Source organism: Musca vetustissima, unplaced genomic scaffold (assembly GCF_032173495.1).
Source record: "Musca vetustissima isolate MV318-11 ecotype Yass unplaced genomic scaffold, APGP_CSIRO_Mvet_v1 utg68122, whole genome shotgun sequence".
NCBI classification, from domain to species: domain Eukaryota; kingdom Metazoa; phylum Arthropoda; class Insecta; order Diptera; family Muscidae; genus Musca; species Musca vetustissima.
Window position 1 is genome coordinate 17,082 of NW_026888055.1, and position 7,641 is coordinate 24,722.

General features: G+C 32.5%; 2 protein-coding genes across 2 annotated transcripts; one reads left to right on the forward strand and one right to left on the reverse strand.

Annotated features, from left to right (window-relative positions):
* Window positions 1–1,713: 1,713 nt before the first annotated feature.
* Window positions 1,714–2,975, reverse strand: LOC133335880 (AT-rich binding protein-like). The gene is made up of 2 exons (XM_061544173.1): window positions 2,738–2,975; window positions 1,714–2,623 (listed from the first exon to the last, which is right to left on the reverse strand). Exons 1-2 carry the CDS (start codon window positions 2,921–2,923, stop codon window positions 1,760–1,762), a joined length of 1,050 nt encoding a protein of 349 aa, XP_061400157.1. The 5' UTR covers window positions 2,924–2,975; the 3' UTR covers window positions 1,714–1,759.
* Window positions 2,976–5,477: 2,502 nt separating this feature from the next.
* LOC133335881 (GPN-loop GTPase 1) lies at window positions 5,478–6,958 on the forward strand. Its single transcript, XM_061544174.1, has 4 exons — window positions 5,478–6,047; window positions 6,107–6,336; window positions 6,396–6,534; window positions 6,749–6,958. Exons 1-4 carry the CDS (start codon window positions 5,478–5,480, stop codon window positions 6,944–6,946), a joined length of 1,137 nt encoding a protein of 378 aa, XP_061400158.1. The 3' UTR covers window positions 6,947–6,958.
* Window positions 6,959–7,641: the final 683 nt, after the last annotated feature.

The window sequence follows — 7,641 nt, forward strand, 5'->3', positions numbered from 1 at the left end:
TGGGTCACCGAACAATCCGAACCTCTAGGAATACAATATAATATGGGCATTTTAATTTGTTAGGTTAATTTCGGAAGTTTTCAGTTTACCCAAATATCTCCCCTTGTACTTCATTGTAGCGCTCAGGTGTCAATGGCGGAAATGTTCTACATCAAATTCCATTGTGGGTCACTGAACAATCCGAACCTCTAGCATTATTAGATATAAAGATAAAAGGGGTCAACTTTTGGTCATTTTAACAAAAATTGTTTATCATTTTTTTTAATTTGAAATACTTTTAGATTTCATTAAAATATCCAACTAAACTTCATGCTAGGTCATTCAGGTCAACTGAAGAATTGTTCTACATTAAATTCCGCTAAAAATCTGCAACATAAAGATATCTGTAAACATAACAGAAGTATTAAAAATAATGGTGTTTTGAAAAGGTTATATACTTAACATACCTGATTTTATGTGTACTTATTTACATGGCCATAAATTATGTAGACTTATGGTCCTGTGCTATAAAAAAATCGACGAGTTGGTTCTAAACCACTATAGCATAGACAAGAACCGTTTTGAGTTATAACACTTAGCAAATGGTATCCTGTGCCATAAAAATTTGCTATATCCTTAAAAGCCACAGTGCTATAAAATAAATAGAGAAGAAGACTTTAATGAAAACAAATTGAAATTGGAATTTGAATTTTAAAATTCCACATTTTGAAAAAAAAATATTTTTTTTTTTTTTTTTTGAATTTTAGACTAACTTTATTTACTTAAAATCTTATTTTGTGTTTTTTTATTTATTTTTATTATATATATGTATAATATAATTTGTATTCATTTGTTTTTTGTTGTTGTTTTGTCTAATATTAATTGCACAATAATTACAACTAAAAGAAAGAAAGCAAGACAAAGACAATATATAGAGAGAAAATTAAAAAAATAAAATAAAATAAACCAAACTAAAATCAAAGGCCATATAAAAAATTGCACAAAAAAGTATAGGTTAACTAAAAATTAAAATAAAAAATAATTTCATTACAAAATAAAAGCATTTAACAAAACAGAATATTTGACAAAAAAATAAAATTGGAAGTATTTCGCCTAAGAGAAATCAATTCCAAATAAGCCTTTTTTGTATATCAAACAAAGAATAATTAAATTAACATTTCTTAAATCTAAAAAAAATAAAAAAGGTAAGGCATTTTTTTCGAAAGAAATTAACTGAAAATTAAAAGAAAATCTATTCTTTCAATTTGTTGTTGTTTCTTTTCATTACTTCTTTTAACTATTACATACAAACATTCACCCAATGAATGTTTTTTTTTATAAAACAATAAAAAGTAGAGAAATTAAAAACTACTAACAAAAAAATTAATTAAATCCCGAAATATATATGTATATATAAAATTTAAACTTAAAAACTACAATTTTAATTTTCGTAAGGAGAAAAAAAATATTTTTCAAAATTTTTTTACATTTTTTTCCTGTTGCTACTCTAGAAAAATTTAGCAAAATAATATAAATTTTAGTTATTTGTTTTCCATTTTCATTACTTGAGCCACTAACAAATGTTTTTTTAAAGGGAGAAACAAAAAATTAAAAAAAAAAATCGAATTCTTTTGTTTTTTTTCTTATAAGGAAGGTGGGGACTTGTTGTTAATTTCCTTTTTTTCATCTTCTCTCTACTTCTTTCTTTCAAAAAGTTTTTTTTTTTTGAAACTCTTTTTCAAAAATAAAAAGGAAATTGTAAAAAATTCATAATTGGATTTCAAAAACGATGCGGCGGCACCAATGTCATTTTGGCAGTACCCTTCAGGGCATGTTTCTTTTTCCGATGTGTCGACAAATTGCACGACTGCTTAAAACTGGCCCCGCATATTTCACACGAAAATTTCCTTTCCTTACTGTGCACACTGCGATGCAGTTCGAGCCGCGATTGATATTTAAATTTCAGGCCACAATTTTCAAAGTCACATATATACCAACGTTCTCCATCCTCCGATGACATGGCACTACTGGCACTAGCCGTGGTACTATTATTGGCCGACTCCTTATTATGGATCATTTCATCTTTGATGGGCATAAGAGCGGCCATTGAGGTTGGCACTTGTGAGGCAGCCGCTGCTGCTGCAGCCACGGACATATTTAACGAATTTAAATTGGGTTGTACTAAGGCGGCATATGCACTGACCGGTGGTGCATGGACATGCGGGATTTGATACATCAGCGGTGTACTTATTTCGATTTGTTGGGTCTGTTGATGTTGCTGCTGTTGTTGTTGTTGCTGCTGCTGCTGTTGCATTTGTTCTTGTTCCTGTTGTGCCTGCTGCTGCTGTTGTTGCTGCTGCTGGTGATGCTGTTGCTGCTGCTGTGCTTGCTGTTGATGCTGGCCTTGGTGACTTAACTGTGGTTCCAATTTAATATCAATCGACACCGATGACTGATTCGGATCTTCATGGGACCTCATCTCTGTATAGTCTTTTGGTTCCTTGTGCATATCCTCATCCTCCTGGCTCATACTATCCTCTCGCTGCTGCTCATTTACACTCATCTTCCGGAACAATGGCAAAGGCATCATTGAGGCTGCTTCCGCTGCCTCCATATATGCCTGGGCTGCTGTACGTGTTTGTTCCTAAAAACACAACATCGGAAAAAATGGCGCGTTAATAACAATTGACCCCTTGCAAACCCCTGCCACAGCCCCATTCCACCTCCTCCCCCTCTGTCACCCTACCAACCAACTCACTTGTCTAACGCCATGCATAAAGTTATGCTCATCCTGTATGTGCTTCCAGAATTTATCTTGTGTCTGCAGCTCCTCTTGGCACGTATGACACACAATCCAAAACTGCTGGCCATCTCCAGACAAACAGAAATCGCCCAATTTCGTGTATATTTTATTATTTTTACTGATTATACGTGGAAAACCCATTGTGTATGTTGCCAATAGAGGTTTTATCGCGCTTTTTTTCACCACTCCACCAAATACAAAACACTTTTTTCTACAAAAAAAAACTTTTAGTTCCCCCACAAAAAAAGTTGCCCAATAAAAAAATATTTTTGTTTACCACTTTGTTTGACGTTTTCGTGACGTTTGTTATCAAATGACACACAAACACACACATATTTTTTGTGTGTGTGTTTTGTTTTTTCTCTGTGTGTTTATGAAAAGGCTCAAAACAAATGCTTCTTCTTGCTAGGGGGTTTCTAATGGCATCACTGCAATGCAAAGGGAATTGATAACACAAACAGTGAAATGAATAGCTATGTTCCGTTTGCATGGAAGAATCTAAAAATTTGAGCATTTTTACAAGTTTTACTGTACTGTATTTAATAAAGAACTAAAAATCTTAAAAAACTTTAAAGAAGATCCAATAAAAATTGTGATATATTTAGAAATATTTAAATTAAGAAATTTGTATGAATGATAATTAGAAAAATTATTTGCCCGAACTGTTTATCCCCATCTTTGGAGATAATGACAATTATTTGCAACTCGATATGGAACTACAGCTATACAACAAAAAATTATGATGAATTTTCGATGTAAAAATTTGTTATATAGGGTTTATATATCATTTGGTCTGCTCCCGTTCTGCAAGAATCTACTAAATGTTATTATTTTCTTCGATATCATAAAGGAAAATTCGATATCGGAGTAAAAAGTAGTATATTCTTGCAGTACGGGAACAGACCAATTCAAATATATCAATTACATATTTTCCAAAGAGATTTTGTAAGCTACTATGCACAATAAATAATAAATTGCTGGTGCCTTCGATGGTTATCATCAAAATACCCAAAGTTTGGAGTAATATAATGTGGTTGCTACATATATATTTTTAAGTTTTCCTAGAAAAATTCGTTACTCAAATTTGTTTTGTAAGAAATCTTGGTCTAGAGATCAAAAATATAATTATATAGCATAATATAGTAAAATTATTACAATTGCGAGTATAGCTACCAACTTACTACAATTTTTTTTCTAAAGGTGGCTTGTTCTATCAAATCAAAATACATAGTTTTTTGTATATGTTTGTATTGTTTTGAATACTATGTCAAATAAATTCAAAGTAAATTGAAACATATTCGTAATAAATTGAAGAATAAATTGAAACATATTTAATTGAAATGAGAATAATTTTTACCGAGCTCGCCTGGTAATCGTTATTACTTTGTTTGGGATGAAACAAACATTTCATGCTATTCCCTACTGGATTTTGGAGAGGGAATAAATCATAACCTTTCATTAATTTTTCGCTTTTTTAGTTATGTGTTGAAAAAATGTCAAGTATAAACAACCACTTGTTGCGTATATTCATTTTATATTTGGCAGAAGAAGCCGCCACCTACATAGTTGCTGTTTTGTTATTCACCTCAAGCTGTCCTATCTTGTATTATTGTACCATGACCTTAATCATGTTCTCAAATCTGTTTTTACTTCGTTTTATTATTGATAAATTTGAGTTATCAATTCAATTGACATAACAACTGTAGGTTTTTTTTAATTTCTTTAATAAATCAACAACTTATAATACAAAGAAATTATAAAATAATCATTTAAATTACTTTCAATTTATTTAAATCTCTTTTGTTCTATCAATTCTTTCTGAATACCAATTATTACGTTAGAAACTGTAAAGAGAAGAAGAAGCACACAACTGAGGGAAATCATATGTTCATTTCAGTGAATTTCATACATTGAACCTCTTGCGACCCTTTTTTGTTTATTATTGGACAATATTGTTGTTGTTTATTTTCTTAGTTGTTTATGAGACAAATGTTTTATATTATTTCATTTATATTTATGGCATTGTGCTTTTTAATTGATTTCTCTTCCACACATTTGATAATGTTGTAGAAAGAGAGAGAGGGAGAGAGAAAGTTCAGTGATTCATTTCAGTGAACCCGTACAATTGAACAAAGTTCCTTTGTGAGCCACATTGTTTTGTTTTTGATTCAAACCAACATCATTTTGCTTTAGAAATTAAGTTTTTTATTGAATTTTATTGAAATTATAGCCATAATTATTGCCCTGGAAGGTGAACTGGCTATTCCGAGCTGTATAGTGTGAAAAAGTATGTTAATTCTTCCTTACAAGCAGTTATTAATCCGTTTGTTGAAGACTTTCCATGTGCCGTTAAATGATGAAATACATTTACTAGGCTATGCAGATCCTTTTGATGCTTTTGGATTGGCATTTAAAAAACAGACTAATTCAACATGATTCCAAGTCTTATAACCAAGGGCAATGGGTCAAGAGCGGTTAAAAAAGCAACAATAATGCCTCCTTTTGAAACCTAGGTCCATGAATCGGAATTCTTTCAAAACTGGTCTAAATTTATTTTTAAATTAGCGTATATATTCATAATTTTTAATTTATTTTATTTTTCTTACAGCCAGCCCCCTTTTTGTCCTGTGTTAAGGCCTAGCCGTAATTTAATTCCCCATTTGAAAGACAAAAATCTTTCCCCTATTTACAAGAAATGGCCTCCAATCCACAACTACCTTTGACCGTTGAAAATGGTCCCCAAACATCACCCGTCTGCCTCATTGTACTCGGCATGGCCGGTTCGGGCAAAACAACATTTGTACAAAAACTTACCCAAACCTCATTTGCCAAATATAAACCCTATGTCATAAATTTGGATCCGGCCTGTCGGGAAACCCCCTATCATGCTAATATTGATATACGCGACACCGTAAATTATAAAGAAGTTATGAAACAATATAAACTAGGACCAAATGGTGGTATTGTAACATCTCTCAATTTATTTGCAACGAAATTTGAAAAAGTTGTCGAACTGATACGACGTGCTGGACAACAGGGTCATAAATGGTGTATTATTGATACGCCGGGACAAATTGAAGTATTTACATGGTCGGCATCGGGTACAATAATTACCGAGGCGTTGGCTACAATGTTTCCCACAATTGTGGTGTATGTTATGGATGTGGTGCGTTCGGTGAGTCCCACCACGTTTATGTCCAATATGTTATATGCCTGTTCGATATTGTATAAGGCCCGGCTGCCGTTTATTGTGGCCATGAATAAGGTAAGTAAAATCTCTTAATTTGGTTTATTAATGATTAATAATTTTTTTCTATTCTATAGATTGACATGCAAGATCATGATTTTGCCGTGGAGTGGATGACCGATTTTGAGGCCTTCCAAGAAGCCTTGGAAAAGGAACAAAATTATATTAGTAATTTAACCCGCACTATGTCCTTAACATTGGATGAGTTTTATAGTGATCTGAAAACCTGTGGCATATCATCAAAAACCGGTGTGGGTTTTGATACCTTCTTTGGCCTTGTGGAAGAGGGTGCCATAGAATATGAAAAGTGGGTTATTATTAATTGAAAATTACTTGGAACCGGTAATAAAATTATTTTATTTTTAGGGATTACAAAGCTGAATACAACAAACTACGCGAGGAAAAACTGAAAGAGCAAACCAAAAAACAAGAAGAGAAATTGGAAACCATTGCCAAAAGTAAAGGAGCTGGCAGTGAAATTAAATTGACGGGCTTTGTGGAGGAGGTGAGAAAAAGGAGTTAATTTTTTTAAATTTAAAAATCTAACGTAAAACCTGCAAATTTCAAATAGAAAGGCTATAGTGGCCTGAATCTTTTTTCAATTTATTTACATGAAGGACAACCTAGCCAAGATCGGTTCCCGAAACAGCAATACAATTTATATTTGAAAATATTCCATAATCCATTTAATATTTAAATGTATTATTTTTTTCTTCCAGGTTTCCAGTGGTCGCGAACTTTCCGATGTCTATTTAAAACATCCGGGCAATGAAAGTTCCGAAGATGAAGAAGGCAACGAGGATGAGGCCCCATCCACCTATCAAGTTGAACAAACGGAAGAACAAAATTTCCAACAATTTGTTAAAAATCGTATCGATACACAAAATGAAAAAAATAAACAGCTAATGTCGGAATGAGAAGCAAACTAATGAATTAAAAAAAATATTTGTAATAATTGCTAAACATAGAAAAGATCTGAATGAACTTTCCTAAAGATAAAAAACCTAAAGATAAAAGACATTTTATAGGTCTTGGAAGACCTTGCAAATGTGTTTTAGTTTTAGAAGTCCTTTCAAAGGTGTTCTATAGTTAGAAGACCGTTCAGAGACCGTAGATTGAAGGACTTTCAGAGGTCTTTTATAGCCATAAGACATTGAAGAGATTTCTTTTTGATAAAATGGGGAGACCTTTCAAACTTCTTCTGTATATAGATGACCGTTCAGGGGTCTTATGTAGATTGAATGCCTTTCTGAGGTCTTCTATACCCATAAAACATTGTAGACCTTTCAGACATTTTTTTTAGATAGAATACCCTATCAGATCCCTTCCCATTGAGTTTTTCTACAGAAAACATCGCTGAATTGTGTTTTTCTATAGAAAAAACTTAGCTGAATGAAGTTTTCCTTTAGGAACAAGTCGATGAATTAAAATTTTCCACAGAAAATCCTTGCTGAATTGTGCTTTTTCTGTAGGAAACCGTCGCTAAATTGTGTTTTTCTAAAGAAACACCAGGGGGGCTACTCTGTATTGCGATGCGTGAGAAAAATTGTAACGCATCGCGTAATTGGTACTCTCTAATTCGTTTTCGTATCTCCTTTCGCATCTACTTTAC

What these genes read in the sequence shown, in the direction of transcription:
- LOC133335880 (XM_061544173.1), bottom strand. Translation starts at nt 2,923, where the DNA reads ATGGGTTTTCCACGTATAATCAGTAAAAATAATAAAATATACACGAAA. An exon ending in TTATGCATGGCGTTAGACAA is followed by an intron (nt 2,624 to 2,737) that starts GTGAGTTGGTTG and finishes TTGTGTTTTTAG; the next exon opens with GAACAAACACGTACAGCAGC.
- LOC133335881 (XM_061544174.1), top strand. Translation starts at nt 5,478, where the DNA reads ATGGCCTCCAATCCACAACTACCTTTGACCGTTGAAAATGGTCCCCAA. An exon ending in TTATTGTGGCCATGAATAAG is followed by an intron (nt 6,048 to 6,106) that starts GTAAGTAAAATC and finishes TCTATTCTATAG; the next exon opens with ATTGACATGCAAGATCATGA. An exon ending in GGTGCCATAGAATATGAAAA is followed by an intron (nt 6,337 to 6,395) that starts GTGGGTTATTAT and finishes TTTTATTTTTAG; the next exon opens with GGATTACAAAGCTGAATACA.